The 16,604-nt window shown below is 37.6% G+C and overlaps 1 protein-coding gene across 25 annotated transcripts in view; it reads right to left on the bottom strand.

The window, feature by feature from the left end:
* Positions 1-1,598: 1,598 nt before the first annotated feature.
* CAPRIN2 (caprin family member 2) overlaps positions 1,599-16,604 on the bottom strand; it is a 46,962-nt gene continuing 31,956 nt past the window's right edge. For 6 of the 25 annotated variants that reach the window (XM_035729187.1, XM_027593342.2, XM_027593348.2 and 3 more), the window contains 8 exons: positions 16,286-16,341; positions 13,610-13,714; positions 11,384-11,530; positions 8,365-8,533; positions 6,907-7,089; positions 6,077-6,177; positions 3,837-3,900; positions 1,599-2,520 (listed from right to left, as the gene is read on the bottom strand). In XM_035729187.1, coding sequence (XP_035585080.1) covers positions 1,952-2,520; positions 3,837-3,900; positions 6,077-6,177; positions 6,907-7,089; positions 8,365-8,533; positions 11,384-11,530; positions 13,610-13,714; positions 16,286-16,341 — 1,394 coding nt within the window. In that variant the 3' untranslated portion in view covers positions 1,599-1,951. Of the gene's footprint in view, positions 2,565-3,836; positions 3,901-6,076; positions 6,178-6,906; positions 7,090-8,364; positions 8,534-11,383; positions 11,531-13,609; positions 13,715-16,285; positions 16,342-16,604 lie in introns of all 25 variants that reach the window. The other 19 variants (XM_035729195.1, XM_027593353.2, XM_035729188.1 and 16 more) reach the window with 13 other exon arrangements.

Below are 16,604 nucleotides of genomic sequence, written 5' to 3'. Positions count from 1 at the left end.
TGATGTCAAAGCAGCGTGAAAATATAGTTATTACGGAGTTGAGAAAGTTAAAACAATGAGGTGGTTGACAAATCATTGGTACAGGAGGAGTGGGCGACTCTCAAAAAAAAAAAAAAACCCATGTCCTGCTTTAAATATCTGCATTTATTCACTAAATGATAGAGGCAATAACAGAAGCTCACATTGTTGGGGGAGAGACTAAAAAATTTAAAGTGAAAGAAAACTTCAGGGTGAATTTAGTGTATTTTATTAAAGTTTTTTTTTTTTTTTTAAAGATTTTATTTGAGAGAGAGAGACAGCGAGAGAGGGAACACAAGCAGGGGGAGTGGGAGAGGGAGAAGCAGGCTTCCTGCAGAGCAGGGAGCCCTATGCGGGGCTCGATCCCAGGATCCTGGGATCATGACCTGAGCCGAAGGCAGACGCTTAACGACAGCCACCCAGGCACCTCAAGATAGTTTTTAAAAGGAAGCATTTTGATTGCAGTATTCTGGAATATAGGGAAGGGTTAGAGAAGGGTATTATTAACCCTGTAACCAACTTGCTAAGGCAGAAATTTCTTGTTTTGATCTTGTTTTGAAACTTATTAACACCTCTTATCCTGAAGTGTTAAATAATTTCAGGGAGTTGGTGTAAGAGCATTAAATTATTATAATTAATATATTCTGAGCTGGGCATGGGCTCATCAGTTAAACTCTTAAGCCACATTTAATTCTCCATGGTGTTAAATGTTAGTATAGAGGATATAATGAGATTAACTGAATTTTTTCAAATCATGGTGCATATTTTTTGGGTTAGGGATATTAGTATTCTAGGTAACTGAGTTATAGAAGTACTTATTCATGAGAAACATATATAAGCTTGAATTGTGAAGAAAGAATATGTGTCTAGAATGAATATGAGACTCTGGCAGTGCGTGCTACACTAATACTACATAAGACAGCATATATACATGCACACAGTTCTGTAGTTTTTGGAATGAAAAAAAATTACAGCACCTAACATTTATTAAATGCTTAGGTGCGCCAGACATGTGTTAAGTCTTTTAGATATATTCTTAGTTGAACTTCACATTGCCCTATGAGGTTGCAGAAATGATTACAAAAAAGAAAAAATAGAGATCATAAAGGTAAAATAACGTTGCCCAAGATCAATAACCAAGGGGTGAAATCAGGACTCAAAACACAGCACTGTCTGACAGGAGATCTATCCTTTCTGACGACTAAACATTCTGCCTCCTCAAACTGAGAATCCACTAGAAAGTGAAGTCTTAACTGATGGCAGACCAGTATTATTACCCATGTATCTCCCATTGTATCTTGTTATTATTATACATGTAGTAGGTACTTAAAGATAGTGAACAGGTGATAACATGTCCAGCTTCAAGGAGAAATATGTTATTTAATAGCCAACGGAAGACAGGAAATCTTTTGATGAATGACATGTATAGTATCAGAATAAAAAGATCTGTTACATGTTACAGTCTTATTTTAAAATAGCATGAACCCATGAATAAATATCCAAGTTTATCAGTGATGAATAGTAAAGATGAAGTATTTTATCTCTCAACTAAATGTTTAATCAAGTAAGACCACTGAAGGTGCATGTAACTTTTTTATTGAGGCACAACAAGGCATTATAACTTGCCTGAACTTGAGGCAGTCAGTTTAGTAAGCTGAACGTTAATACAGTTAAGGATTAAGTGCAAACAATATACATTCACAGCTTGACTAGCGAGGCTACATCACAATTTATAAAGTGCCAGATTAGTGCTAATTGTCATTCAGCTTGAATTTTTCACCTTGGGGAGGAAAACAAAAAAGTAAGGACCTCCTCCTTCCTCTAGGAATGAAACCATTTTCCTAAACCAGTCAGTCACAAGGGCAAAGACTACGTCTCCTTTAACCGCACTAATTAAAACACCATCCTTCTACTATCAATTCTGCACTGACTTTCAATCTTGATAAAGAAGGTAGCCTGAAAATGTAGAGTATTTCCAACTACTTCCATAAATCGCTCCCCTGTGCAAACGTAACCAGATCTGGTCTCCCTGGAAGAGCTGAAGAATTGCATGATTGCTAGCAGTTTCGTGGTCTGGAGCACCGTCATTGGCATAGGCAGATACCAAGACCTCTTCGTTCTTCATGAGGTTGACATACAGTGGCACATTCACTGCCAGCTTTAGCATGTGAAAAATGAAAACGTAAGTGCCATTCACCGGGCAATTAAATCTACCAAGCTGAAGATCAAAGGTTTCTCCCAGGTTGTTCAGAAGAAGATCAAACACAATGGGTTGGTCTAAAGTTCCAGGGGCGAGATTAGAGGTTCTGGCTGCTGAGAAGGCAACTCGCATCTGCTGAGGCAGGGGGTAGACGTGTACTGGCAGTATGGTGGCCGCTGGACTGGTCACAGGCACATCCACAGGGGTCATGCTACGCGAGTCTCCTTGTCCAGAGTCACCACTGTTAAAGGTTTCGTTGTCTCTTTCTGGGCTGCTCACCTGAGAAGAATCACTCCACCCTGCTGTTTTATTAGCAACAGTGAGTTTCTCATAATGAAGCAGTTAGCTTTGAACACAATATTTAACATTAGTCGGCTACTGAAACACAGATAAAGATACATAAAAGCAACAAAGTATAGCTACAGTATACTTTTCTAGATTTTTCTAGCAATAGGCTTGTGTACTATTCTAAAGCCAAAAAGGACCTAACATGATCTTATCTACTAGCCTCATTTTTTAGTCTTTTTTTTTTTTTTTTAAAGAACATTGAGGCTCCTGAAAATGCTGGCTAGGTAGCCAAGTCTAAAACCCAGGTTCGAACATTCTTTTACTTCTTTATCTTTCTTCTGTAATTCTCACTCAGTTCTTCATTCCTCAATGACAAATCCACTCAAAGTATCTAATGTATGAGGACTCAAGAAAATGAGGACTCAAGAAAACGAAGATTAAATAAAAGAACCAACTTTTAGAACTGCTAGACAAAGATATTTTGTAATGGTACTAAGACCCACGATGAAGGTTCTACATTTCCAAGTTAATGATCATGAAATTTTAATGCTTTAAGTACCGTACAAAACACAGCTCAGATACAAAGCCAAGACAGCATGAATAGCAACTGTTTTCTTAAAAGGAAAAGATTGTTTTCTTGGGATAAAGTTAATCTTCACTAATTCTTGATTTTCAGTTACACTGAATCTTCTAATAGTACTGTCACATTTTTTAAAAAAGTATTGTAATACCCTGCTGTTGAAATTTCAAGTCATGGTATCTTTTACAATTGTTATTTATTTGACAGAGAGAGCACAAGCAGGGGAGCAGCAGAGGGAGAGGGAGAAGCAGACTCCCCGCTGAGCAGGGAGCCCGATGCAGGGCTCAATCCCAGGACCCTGGGATCATGACCTGAGCCGAAGGCAGACGCTTAACCGACTGAGCCATTCAGGTGCCCACGTCATGGTGTCTTAAATTGTTATTTATTCCTATCTTTCAATGTAGTGACATTAGAGTATCTAGAAGTTCCCATTATTACAAGAACCATCATCCTGAATCATCACATGAAACTAACTGAAGCATGCATAGTGAGTACGTATCAAAGGTGGAAATGTACTGCAGTGTCAGGCAAACTGAAAGAAGCACATACAGACTTTAATTAAACGGACAACTGACTGCCACAGCCGCTCCAGTAGTCTAGTATCTCCCTCGGGCCTTCAGTACTACACTTACACATAATGAAAACTTTAAAAGATAAATGGTGAAAACAATACACTCTGGGGAGAACTTCACAGAAGATAAAGAAAGATCTAGAGGTTATGTTTTGGGTGACCCAGTTAATTATCCTTACCTCTTGAATTTGTCCGAGGACCACCAGATGTCCCTCCTCGCTTGTAACACTGCTGGAAATTATCCTGAAACGAACACGTAGTATTTAACCTTGGCACCAAAACTGCAAGACTGATAACTAGTTATTTCCCAGTGTTACTGGCTGGTAAAACTGTAACATTCAAGTCCTCATAGCCTTTTATCTGGCTTTCCCCAGCAACCACAGAGGCTCATATGTTTCCAAACACCAAAAAAAACAAAAGCAAGGGCCACAATAGCAACACTTGTTTCATCTGTTAATTAACCTGACCATCTAGCTATGCTAATATTTGCAAAAATGATAAGGCATCTAGGAAACACTATGTAAAAGATACAATACAATGCTAGGTAATAAGGGAAATTCAGAAATATGGCATGGTCTTCTACCCCTTAGGTCAAGATAAAAGGAAGTAAGGCAAGAACACAGACTATTTCAATCTTGCCCTATTTATAAATCAAACTGAAGACAATTATGAACATTAGGGTTTTGTTCTGTTTTGATACACGAGTCGATAAGAATTACATTGTATGAATGTACTATTGCCTGAAAACATAACAGTATCTTTAAGAAAAAATGTTCAAGAGGCAACATTTCAAACAGACTCCCAAATATGGTGAAAGTCCACCTCCAAACAATTCATGAAAAGAATATTTAATGGTGTAATTAGATTAATACATGCAATAAAAAAAAATTTTAAACAGGACAAGGTACACAACAATTAACTCTCCTACCCCAAACTCCTAATCTTCTTCCCAGTAGCAACCACTATTTCTATCTTATGTTTCCTCAGGAAGAAATTTATGTATTTATTTTTAACGTAAAGCTCTACACCTAACATGGGCTTTGAACTCACGACTCTGAGATCAAAAGTCATGCATGCTCTACTGACTGAGCCAGCCAGGTGCCCCAGGAATTCTTTAACACTGGTGTTAAGAACAGCTCCAGTGGACACCTAAATCGCTCAGTCGGTTAAGCGTCTGCCTTCGGCTCAGGTCATGATCCCAGGGTCCTGGGATCAAGCCCCACATCGGGCTTCCTACTCAGCGGGGAGCCTGCTGCTCCCTCTGTCTGCCGCTCCCCCTGCTTGTGGGCATGCGTGCTCTCTCTCTCTAAAAATAAATAAAATCTTTAAATAAAGAAACAATTCTTTAGTCTCATTTGAAATTTAAAAAAAAGAACAGCTCCATTACTGACATCTGTATTAATCAACGCATTCCCTTCACATACATGTTATTAAGAGCTAGTATTTGCATGCTTGATATACATCTGGCATTGTGGTGCTAAGCATTTATATGTATTTATTCACTTAATCCTCAGGATAGCTCATAGATTAATCCTCACAACACTTCAGAGTGAGATGAGTAACTCGCAGATGAGTCATCATCTAACAGATAAGGAACCAGAGTTCAGAAAGTTTACCCAACATACCCAAGGTCACTCAACAAAGGAAGTAATGAAATCAGGGATCAAATCCAAGTCATTTAGGTGATTTGGTGTGTTCTCTGAAGTGTATTCTAAACCCCTTTTCAATACTGCCTCTGTATAGACATCTACCTTACTTCATGTAACTACAAGCTCTTCAAATACAGGTACTTTATATATTACAAGAGAACTCAGTTTGGTACCAAATACATACTTAAAGGCTCGTAAAACTTCAAAAGTGAAAATTCTGATGTATACAGTCATAGCCATATATGACCAATGACAGGGAGGTCCCAAGATCTCCCTTTGTTATCAGTCTTTTATCACAGTTGTAAAGAAAATCTGCGGAGTTATTCAAATAAAAAAAATTTAAACTTCCAAAAAAGGCCTTTCCTACCCCTGATATCTAGAAAAGTTGAATTGAAAGCAACACAATAAAGTGAAGCTCACAGAGTCTGGAGTTAGGAACATGCATGCTCATCTGCGTTCTACCACCTGCTTGAGTGACCTTAGACAAGTTACTTAACTGGTTTCTGAACCCCAGTCTCTCTTATAAGGTGGAGGAGTAAATGAGTTAATACAAACAACATGATAAAGTCCTTAAGACCTTCCAAGTTCTGTGTAACAGGCAACCCCTCTATGGGTTACTGAAAAGGCTTCCAACTCAACTACTCCCCACAGTCCTGACAAGTAGTTCTCAAAGAGCGCCTTATACGAAATCAACTGTGACTCTGCTGTAGTTTAATCACCAGCTAACATCAACAACTGTAATACTATTCAACTACGACAACTATTCTTACCCTTTGGGAATAAGGTGTTCCAGGATATTCTCTAGCTTGGAACTGTAGCTGGCTATAATTTCCATTGGTAATTGAAGGTGGTCCTCTATAAGTATCAAAACCTAATAAATAAACAACTTAAATAAAATTATGGGCAAAATTATACTAAACTTTAAAATAGTCTAATTCTGTACCACTTTAAAAGTTAAACTGATCCTATAATACCATCATTAGATTTATTTCTTCTTTAAGCAAACTACTGACATTGCTTCCACAATACACCACATATTTATAAAATATCACTGACTTCAAATAAGCCAACTGTAGAAGTTTACTATTGCTGGAATGCAGGTGGGGTTCAGAAAGTGGGGTATCTAAGGCCTGTCTAGAGCAATTCTGCTAATACCAAGCAGTGACAGAACACTTGGAACCACCTCTTAAGACTTAAGAGAATATCACTATCAGTAGTCTCAAAGTTTATGTTTTTATCTATGGTATCCTCTGTTAGACAACTAGAAAGTGGGCATTACCTAATTAATGACATTTTGAACAGTCAAGTCAATTAACAGAGGAAAGTAAGTATTTAAATATGAAAACCAAAATTCATCCCTGGAAAAACAAGATGCTCAATCTTTCCCTTCAGCAAGTCACAGCATCAATATGCTTTTCACACAAAAAGTTCCTCTGTTATATAGACAACAGGTATATTAGAAATACTGCATTTTGCAAAGATAGGGAATTCTCTACCACAATATGGAGGGCAACTAAAAAAGGAACAAGGTAAAGTAAAAATAGTTTAAGTAAATATAAACAAGATAATTCAGTATAATTAAATTTTGTTCAGAGCATACCTTTATAACCACCAGGGGACCGATACGAATTGGTTAGTAATCTCCCACCACGAGTACATCCTCTAACAGATCCCCGGGTATTGACAAATGGTTGAGAGGGTCTGGGAAATACATTCGTCTGTGCTGGGTAAAAGGCAAGGCTACCATTGCTTACTTGAATAGTTCCATCAGGATAACTTGCTGCTTAAGGAAACAGTTTTAGAGTCCAAGAGTTAAATGGTAACAAAGATTTAATATGCTTTATACTTAAAAGTAACTGTATATCAAAACCTTTCATACAATTTCCTCCTTTAAAAAAAACAGGTACTATAAATGTATGTTTACAGAGATCCTGGTATCTATACATATATATATTTAGGTAACAGAGTATTATTCTGCCTTAAAAAGGAAGGAAATTCTGACACATGCTACAACATGGATGAACCTGAAGACACTATGATGAATGAAGCAGGCCAGTCACAAAAGGAAAAATACTGAATGACTGCACTTACTCTAGGTTAAGTACCTAAAGAGGTCAAATTCAGAGTATAATGGAGATGCCGGTGGCTGTCGGGAGAGGGAATGGAGAGTTTGTGTTAAGTGGGTAGCACTTCAGTTGGGGAAGATGAAAAAGTTCTGGAGATGAATGCTGGTGATAGCTGCACAACAATCTGGCTGTATACTTAAAAATGGTTAAAATGGTAAATTTTATTTTATGTATATTCTAAAGGAAAAAAAGGCTAAATATTCCAGATCAAGGAGTAAAAGACAATGATTTTTAGTTAATACTGTACTTGAGAAAGCATGTGACAAATATCCCCTATAGATCATCTGCCCTACGTTTTCACGTAGTACAGATGAGAACAGAATAGGGGCATGGGTGACAGGTCCAAGGATTTACTTTTAGTACCTCCTGTGATTAACCAAGTACCGGGAATGCCCAATTCATTTGCTCAGGCTTAAGTTTTAGAAAACTCAAAAGGGGTCTGAAATACCGCCACTAAAAATCTACAGGTGTTTTAAATTAGGATAGAATTACAAAGTTGCCTATTCTGTCATGTATTAGAATAGCATGAAAGAGCACAACAGTTCATCTCCAAGCAAACATTGGAATAAGCACACTAAGTTATATCTTCACCTTAACAATGCTTTAAGAGGGAAGAGAGAAAAGACCAAATAGCTGTCTTTCTGTGCTAAAAGATTTTAAAAGCAGCTCTACAGTGCCCTATCTACCTATCACTGTCCATGGTAATCAAAGCAATCAGGTTTAAAACTACACGACTACTTCTAGGTTAAATCAACCACCTAAGTGCTAGCTCTACAAAAGTTAAGAAGAAAAGGCACATAAGTGCTTCTCGACACGTGAAAAAATAATGCTTGACTAGTCAAGAAAGAACCCCTCAACTATCACGACTGAGCTGCTTTCCATTCAATCAGCTGTCATCTAAGTCTTCCAAGTGTCATATGCAGAGACCTTACCCGCCTCTTGAGAAAGGACAGCCTGTTCCACATGGACAGCCGGCGGTTGGCACTGGGGTGGTGTTTGTGTACTTGCCGTAGTAAAACTCTGATTGTAGCTAGATGAGTAAGGGGATTCTTTTATTTCTTGTTCTTTCCGCGGAGGCAGAGGGGCATTAACATTGAATACCTTAAAAGACAAGGGTACACCTAGTCATTTGTGAAGTTTCATAGAAAATTATTAAGAGTGACATCTAACAAAACTCTGCAACTTTCAAGAACTTCTATTTGATAGGCAAAGGACTTGAACAGACATTTCTCCAAAGAAGAGAAATGGTCAATAAGTACATGAAAAGATGCTTACCATTAGGGAAATACAAGTCAAAACCACAGTGAGATACCACATCAAACCCATTAGAATGGCTGCTACCAAAAAAAAAAAAAAAAAAAAAAAAAAAAACCCACAAAATCTAAGCAGTGGTGTAAATGGAACCTTGTGCATCACTGGTGGAAATGTAAAATGGTGCAACCCACTGTAGAAAACAGTATGGTGTTTCCTCAAAAAGTTAAGCACAGAATTACTGTGTGATCCAGCAATTCCACTTCTAACATATACACAAAAGGAATGAAAGCAGAGACTCAGGTTTTGTACGCTAAGATTAAAACATCTGTAGCTTGGTTCTAATCTATATAGCTTAGATACTTATTACACATTAAGCACAAAATATTATTCGTAATAGGCAAAAGGTGGAAACAACCCGAGTGTCCATCAATAGCTGAACAGATAAAATGCAGTAGAGGGGTGTCTGGGTGGCTCAGTCGGTTAGCCATCCAACTGATCTCAGCTCAGGTCTTGATCTCAGGGTTTGAGTTCAAGCCTCACACTGGGCTCCACGCGTAGCATGGAGCCTACTTAAAAAAAGCAGTATATGCATACAGTGGAATATTACTTAGCCATGAAAAAAAGAATGAAATTCTGATCGATGGTACAACGCGGACAACCTTGAGAACATTATGCTAAGTGAAACAAGTCAGATACAAAAGGACAAATATTGTGATTCCATTTATATGAGTACTTAGAATAGGTAAAAGTCGTAAGAGGCAAAAAGGTCACCAGGAGCTGGAGAGAGGGAGGAATAAAGACTTACTGTTTAATGAGTAGTTTCTGTTCTGGATGATGAAATACGTTTTGGAAATAGTGGAAGTGGCTGTATAACCCTGTGGACGTACTGAATGCCACTGTATTATACACTTAAAAATGGTTAAAACGGTGAATTTTATGTTATGAATATTTAGCATGGAAAAGAAAACACTATTTGGTTTCTAACAGACATAAACTCGAGTACAAAAATTAATTTCCTGCTACTATGATATCCTATAACGCATACTGAGAAAGAAAGCTACATAGGACAAGAGGGTACTTTTTCAAAAATTAAAGATGAATGAAAAAATCTGCTATCTACTAAATTTCTACCATATGGCAGGCAATGACCTGTCCAGACTCTGGCCATTGTCTATAAAATAGCACTTCCATTACTCTCTAGTCCCCTTACCCTGCTCCATTTTTTCCCTTAACACATAGCACTTGATAGTATTATATATAGAAATATTTTTCTCTCTAGCCCTCTATTTTGAAATTTAAGCTTCTTGAGCACAAAGACTTGTCTCTTTTTCATTGCTAAAACCCAACCCAAGTGATTAAGAACCGTGTCTGATTTCATCACTGTTTGTTGAATGAACAAATAAAGGAACAAATGAGAACCAATTCGTACTGAATAGGATTCAAACAGGTAGAGAAGATAGACTGGCATGAGCAAAAAAGGTACTGTGCCAAGAATATACAAGGCAAGTATGTGAGACTTGCCTGGAAGGTTATCGCAGACTTCAAAAGTTATTAGGTGTCAAGCAAAGGACTTTCAGTTTCACTCTGTAATGAATCACTGTTTGCTTTTAATTAGGAATGAGAAAAAGTCAGTAAAACCAATGTGGCAATACTGTGCAGGGTGGACTGACAGGGTTAAGAGGGAAAACAAAAACGAAGTAGTTCCAAGTGGCCAAGCAGGAAGCGGTAAGATTAGTGAATTCAGGTGTCTGAATTTACCAACCAACCTATCTCCCTGCATTGTACCTGCTTTCCATGGCCACTCCACTAGCCCCACCCCTCCATCACTCAAAAGTACCTAGAGTGGGGCATTAAAACATCATCAGATACCTATTCACTAAGATTTGTTTTTTTCCTAAAGAGTTGTTTTATAGCATCCTGTTTTACAGAATAAACATATAAACCTACTTGTAGTATTACCTTAAAAAAAGTTTTAAACTTAAACGTTTGTAGAGGAATTTGTAATTCAGAATACCAAATTGCAACAATTCTCCAAAAACCAGCAGAAGATCAAGATGAAATCAAACTAAGTTTCAGGAATGACAGAACACCCAAGTATGTGTCCTATAGTTCAAGTTTGATGCTATGGAACATCACCAGTGTGGTATTAGTAATGGTTAGTATTATTAAGCTGTTCATAGAAAATTATGTTTCTCAGGGTGCCTGGGTGGTGAAGTCGGTTAAAGTGTCCCAACTCCCGGTTTCCACTCAGGTCTGATCTCAGGGTCATAAGATCAAGCCCTGGGTCCGACTCCGTGCTCAGTCAGCTCGGGTCCCTCTTCCCTCTTCCCTCCACTCGCTTCTCCCTCTCCCCTCCACTTGCTCTAACAAATCTTAAAAAAAAAGGAAAGAAAGAAAATTGTTTCTCAGCCACACGTTTCATTAATTAATACGGATCCTCCGCTTTGCCTGCTACTAATTTTCTGAGAGGGGAAAATGTTCTGATAAAATACCCTTTCAACATTCGCAAGGCTTTGGATTTAATAGTCTTCCACTACAAATAATATCTGCATTGGACAAAAGTAAATTATCAACCCAAATAAGAGTAATACAAAGGCAAAGTTCTTCACATAGTAAGTACCCAATAATGGATGTAAGAGAAACAATGGCTTTTTTAACAGGAATAATGAACTACAATCATTCATGTTTCATACTCACTGTCTGCATGGCTTGAAAGGGCGCTGTGTTAATGGTTACTGAACTACTACTTGCTGGAGGTGACTGGAAGCCCTGTTCAGAGCCCTTTGACATGGGAGGATTTGGAGAAGCTAGTGAAGACGGTTGCTTGCTTGGGGGCACTGCTGCCTGGGGAGGAGAAATGCAGCATCAGCCAATCACCTGCCACATAACAAGCAGTTAACTTACACTAAACCCCAGACTGGCATAAGTCAGCAAGTTCTATAGGATGACATTTGGACACAGGAATGCAAAAGAATAGCTTTTGCTTACAATTTCAAATCACAACTGCTGAGGATGCACACTAGCATTTGCTTTGCACAGCTTGCTGACTAGGTGAAAGAGTCTTACTATTAATCAGTCTAACAAATGAGGTGCTCAACTTTTTATGAGTACCTAGTTCTTTTCAAACCGTGAAATGGTATTTTCCAGCTAATAATCTAATATTTCAAATCTATACAGAAGAATTAAGAAAAATCTTAGGTTAGTTGCTTAGTCAGTGTTAATCTTTCTTGATTTTAAAGTCTTATTCCTGGATCTCTATGTCAGCTGCCTAAAAAAGAAAACCAAACCTGATTTAATTTAAATAATCCTTACCTACGATAATAAGCAAGTCCTTGATATAACAGATTACAAATCCAAAGGCTTAAAAATACCAAAAAAACCAATCCCAATCAGATTATGAAGCAGAGCTATGACTCACTTGGTCACACTTTCCTCTTCTTAAAATGAGGAACCAAGTAATTTTAGTTCAGACGAAGCCTGCACCATAAAACTTAATGTGTATCTATATTTTTTTATATTCTATAATGAATACATTCTCTTGTATAATACTTAACCAAAAATATTAAAACATAAGAGTTGTTAAATTAATCCAAAAAAATCATGGTATTTTGCTGCATCTACTTCAAGGATTTGTTCAAACTTAGCAAAACCTATCACTTTGGAATTGAAAGCACAAACTTAATATAGTCGACCCTTGAAAAATACAGGGGTTAAGAGTGCTGACCCCCCCCAACAGTCAAAAATCTGCATATAACTTTTTGACTTCCCCAAAACTTAACTATTAATAGCCTATAGGGACAGAAAGGAAGCTTTACCAATAACAAATAGTCTATTAATACATATTTTGTAGGTATACGTATTATATACGGTGTTCTTATAATAAGGTAACCTAGAGAAAAATGTTAAGAAATCCTAAGGCCCAAGTGTCCATCAACTGATGAATCAGTAAAGAAAATGTGGTATGTAGGTATGTGCGCACAATGAAACGTTATTCAGCCATAAAAAAAAAAGAATGAAATCTAACAACATGGATATGGTTAGAGAGTATAATGCTAAGCGAAATAAGTCAGAGAAAGATAAATACCATGTGATTTCATTCATATGAGGAATTTAAGAAACAAAAGAAATGAGCAAGAGGGCAAAAAAAGACCAAGAAATAAACCAAGAAACAAACTCTTAAGCATAGAGAACCAACTGATGGTTACCAGAAAGGAGGTGAGTGGGGAGATGGGCTAAGTGGGTGATGGGTATTAAGCAGGGCACTTACTGTGATGAGTACCGGGTGATTTATGGAAGTGTTAAATCACTAAATTGTATACCTAAAACTAATATATTCCAGTTAGTATGTTAACCGGAATTAAAATAAAAGCCTAATTAAAAAAAGAAAATAAGGAATACATTTACAGTACTATACTGTATTTATCAAAAAAAAAAAAAAAAAATCCACGTATAAGTGGACCTGCAGTTCAAACCCATGTTGTTCAAGGGTCAATGGTACTGTCAAAATGCTCTCAAAAAGAGAATGTAACTCTTTCCAACCAAGGCAGTGCTAACACTAACACTATAAACTTACTGAGTCTGCAGTTACGGAAGTAGATTTTTCCACTAAGGATTCCTTCAATATAAACATAATGAGAAACTTGACCTAATCCTACCTAGAACTTTTCATCTTTTTTGACATCAGCAATTCACACATTTATTGTAGCTGATAAGGCAATACACTATTAAGTCTATTTATATGGCAAAGTCACAGCAAAGTTACCTGTGTAAGCTCCAGGATCACAACATCTACAGAAAGCAATACATGAGTAAAGTATAAATGTCAAAAATCATTCAACTGATTGTGGTTGCAATGCATAAATGCATAAGATAAACTGGTTCTGCTATTTAAGACAGAGAAGAAATTAATTGGTCTCTTATTACCTCAGGAGTCTCTGAGGTCATAAACTCTGTTTCAGATCCCGAAGAAGCCTGATCGGTAGTAACCAAGCAAGCATTTGAGCTACAAGTAACTGAAGAAGCAGCAGCCTAGACACAGGAAAATATAAAACATTGTAAAAGATGTATTTTCTTCACTTTTTACTTCTTGGGCCCTGGGCTTCCTAACATGCTACTCTTACCACGCACTCACTAGTGCCAAATAACTACGCCAACCACTTTATACACATTAATCCTAACAATAACCCTGTGAGGCAGATACAACTATCCCCATTTTATTGACAAAAAGGCAGAGGCAAAGAAAGGTTAGGTAATTTACCCAAGATCACATGAAAATTAAGTTTTAGAGCTGAGAGTCAAACCCAAGCAGTCAGCTAAATTGCCTTTCCAGGGCTGGTCACCAAAGCTACACATCTAATCCCGTCCTCACTTCAAGATTCTTGGCCCTGGAAAACTGGGGCCAAGATTTTCCATCTGGCACTCAACAGCAGTTCACCAGAAGCAGCTCAGGGTACATTTAACACTCCAGGCACACCTCTGCCAGGGATCCTAATAACTATGCTTTGACTCAATGCTCCCAATGTCTTCAAAAGGTAGGTATAAGTACAAATAGAAAGGATACATAAATCACAGTAGCATCAAAATTCTAAAAAATTAAAGCTAGTAATATTTATAAAACAAAAATTGGGAACACAGTAGGAACTAAGGTTGTGACAACTGTCGCCAATAAAAAACTAAAGTGGCTAGAGAAGAATTTTATGGCACGATATTAGAACATAAAGAGATCTACAAAAATCTAGCAATTACATGTTATCAGTGAATCTACTCCTTTTATTTAAATGCTTTTATATGGGGCGCCTGGTTGGCTCAGTCATTAAGCATCTGCCTTTGGCTCAGGTCATGATCCCAGGGTGCTGGGATGGAGCCTGGTGTCAGTCCCCCTGCTCAGCAGGGCGGGAAGCCTGCTTCTCCCTCTGCCTGCCGCTCCCCCTGCTTGTGCTTGCTCTCTCTTTGACAAATAAATAAATAAAATCTTTTAAAATAAATAAATAAATGCTTTGATGTGATTCTCAGAAGCCCAAGTAACATAATGGATAAACTGGAAACTAATGAATGGCTACCAAATATCCAGAGCAGTTATGTTTCAGTGACCTTCTAGGTGGTCATCAGAATAGGCCACTTCCTGGGAAGGAAAACGGAGACAAAGTTTTAAAAAGGTCTTAAATTTTTTGAAATGCTTTGGAACATTTTATATATATCTAAATAAATAGGTATAATTTAGATCTGACCAAAATATTAGAATTATTACGAGGATGTAGCGTTTCTAAAATGTCTTTCTTCAGGCCAAGTATGAGACAACTGCCCGTAACAATTGGGACTGGCTGTTGTGGGGATGTAATTCTCTTGCCAGAAAGACTTACACAGCTATGTAAGGCAACTCAGGGCACTTGATACTTAAGCTTTTGAATTTTCATTAGAAGATTCACTGAACGACTTGAGACATTCTTCACATCAGTATTATTCAGAAGTTATGGCAGTTCTTGCTTCCAAATTATTATTAAGCAGACCAGCTGAAGGTAGTTTTAAGTTTTAGTGAGTAAACATGATGTTGGAGACCAGTGGTTCCCAAAAAATGGATGTGCAGATTCGCCCAGGAAGCTTAGGACTAATACAGATGACGAGATAACACCCCTAGAAATTCTGATTCGGTAGGTTTTAGGTGTTATCTAGGAACATATATCTTTACTAAAGTGATCAAGTGCTTCTGATGCAGCCATCCACAGACCTGTCCCTGAGAACTAAACTAGACCAGTGGCTTTTCAAAAAAATTTAACTTGTCAAATGCAAGTCTCATTTAGAACCTAACAGCTAAAACAGATAAAATGGAGCCCTTAAAGCAGTGAGTGCAGTGAGGGACTCAGCTCAACAAATACATTTTGAAAACTGAGCCACACCTTATCAAACTAAATATAAACCACTGTAAACAAATGGTATTTACTCAAGTTTTTGGACAGGAAGACAAGAACTGTTGAGCCATCTGGTCAAAATATTTAACCTGTCAGAGCTGTTACCGTTAAGAAAACTGCCATAAGGTTTTCAGACGGATCATGACAGGTTTTTTTGTTTTTGTTTTTTTAAGGTAATGAGCAGAAAACGAGCAAACCTCGAACTTACTAGTGAAGGAAATGCAATGTGGCATCAGGCATCTCAATGATCTGGTCCCTTTATATCTCTACATGTGTTCTGTGAAAATCCGTTCCTCAGGTTAACTCTTTATATGTGGAGGGACGTGGGAGATTAGCTAACCATGGGTTAAACAAAATTAGTATCTTTCTTTAGACCCTTTACGATGCTGCTACACCAAGTGATTTAGGGAGCTCAGTGGCAAAGTAAGATTCCCAGACAAGGTACCTATGAATTCTTCAGACTTGCTTTTTCCTTGCTAGCATGAGCTAGCCTTCTCTTTTCTAACAGATGTCTTCCCCGCGGTCGTTAGGTAACCTTTTGAGGACTAGTTATAGTTTACCTAAAAAACTAGATATCCCTAGAACATTTTCAGTAATTTAGTTAGGTATATTAGAAATCAGCAAGTCTGATCATTCTTACCAAAGCAAGAGTTTCTTCCTGAATAGCCAAGAAAGATTACTTTAGAGAAGTTACCTGTAATGGCTCTTGAAGAAAATCACTTTGACTTGATAGATTTTGTTCCGTAGATGCTGCAGAGAGTGAAATCAACAGTAAACTACTCAGGGTAGAGAAAAGTTTATGCCTATCAATGGAGTGGAAACTAAAATTATTACTTTACCAAAAAGCAGTAGCTGGAAGAACCAGATCTGAAGTTCATCACGAATTTTCTATTACAGCTTTAAAAAGTCAGAGAGGATCAGAGAAGAACAGAATACTAGTCCCTTCTATAAAATACATAATGATGTTTTTAAGGTTAAAGGGGCAAAAGCAGCATTGCAAGGCTTCCAAAAGC

Source organism: Zalophus californianus, chromosome 9 (genome assembly GCF_009762305.2).
Source record: "Zalophus californianus isolate mZalCal1 chromosome 9, mZalCal1.pri.v2, whole genome shotgun sequence".
Lineage (NCBI taxonomy): Eukaryota > Metazoa > Chordata > Mammalia > Carnivora > Otariidae > Zalophus > Zalophus californianus.
The sequence above is the reverse complement of the archived record's forward strand: the minus strand, read 5'-3'. Positions and strand labels throughout refer to the sequence as shown.